Source organism: Buceros rhinoceros, unplaced genomic scaffold (genome assembly GCF_000710305.1).
Source record: "Buceros rhinoceros silvestris isolate BGI_N320 unplaced genomic scaffold, ASM71030v1 scaffold13859, whole genome shotgun sequence".
Taxonomy (NCBI): domain Eukaryota; kingdom Metazoa; phylum Chordata; class Aves; order Bucerotiformes; family Bucerotidae; genus Buceros; species Buceros rhinoceros.
The window spans coordinates 6,495-7,527 of record NW_010431007.1 but is presented as its reverse complement, the minus strand read 5'-3'; the positions used below and the strand labels follow the sequence as shown (position 1 = coordinate 7,527).

The 1,033-nt window shown below is 56.0% G+C and overlaps 1 protein-coding gene across 1 annotated transcript in view; it reads left to right on the top strand.

Annotated features, from left to right (window-relative positions):
* Nucleotides 1-248: 248 nt before the first annotated feature.
* Nucleotides 249-1,033, top strand: part of LOC104499713 (butyrophilin-like protein 2) — a gene marked incomplete at both ends in the record, with an annotated part of 2,394 nt that continues 1,609 nt past the window's right edge. The window contains one exon of the mRNA XM_010143260.1: nt 249-599. Within this exon, the coding sequence (XP_010141562.1) occupies nt 249-599 (351 nt within the window). The remainder of the gene's footprint in view (nt 600-1,033) is intronic.

The window sequence follows — 1,033 nt, the reverse complement described above, 5'->3', positions numbered from 1 at the left end:
TGACCAGGAGGAGCTCTGCTCTGACCCAGACTAAGACACCTCCATACGGAGACCCAAGCTGGGTCTGAACTGGGAGTTAACCCTCACTTTAGTGCGTGTGTCCTCCCAGTGACCACAAAGCTCCTTCTCCGGCTCCTTCTGCAGAAATCGTGGGAGTTCTGGTAAAAAAAAAAAAAACGCTTCTCTGTGGAAACCGATCCCCCCTCCCCCTCCCAAGTCATCCCTAACTCTCCATAACTTCTTCTCAGGTCAGTTTGCCATCCACTCCCCCACCAACGTCATCATCCAAGCTATTGGAGAAGACGCCATCCTGCCCTGCTACATCTCGGCCCCGGGCGTCCCCATCAGCCTCACCGTCCAATGGGAGCTGCTGAGAGCTCTCAGGCGGATAGAAATCAGTTCCTTTGATGGAAGGCATGGGGTGGAAAGGCGAGGGAAGAGTTACGAGGGTCGAACATCGTTTTTCACGTCCCAGGTGAGGAGGGGAAACCTCTCCTTGAAGCTGAGGAACATTCAGGTCTCCGACAAAGGGAAATACACCTGCAGGGTGGCCTATGCCGACTGGTACAGGGAGACCTACGTGGAACTGGATGTCACAGGTCAGTGCCTGGGTGTCACTGCTTGTACGTGAGGTAAAGGGGGTTCCTCCACGCCAAGAGAAGGGGATTTCCAGAAAGATCTGTTATACTTTGAGGGGCTTCTTTTCATTCCAACATGAATTGACTGGAACATTCAGCTCCAGTTGCTAGCTGGTCACCAGTGGTGTCCGCCAGGGCTCAGTGCTGGGGCCTGTCCTCTTCAACATCTTTATCAGAGGGGCTCGAGGGCACCCTCAGTCAGATGACACCATGTTCGGGGTGTGTGGATCTGCTGGAGGTTCAGGAGGCTCCACAGAGGGCTCTGGCCAGGCTGGAGCAATGGGCTGAGGCCAATGGGATGAGGGTCAACCAGCCCAAGTGCCGGGTCCTGCCCTGGGGTCACCCCAACCCCCGGTAACACTCCAGGCTGGGGGACTGTTGGTGACAGCGGCTGG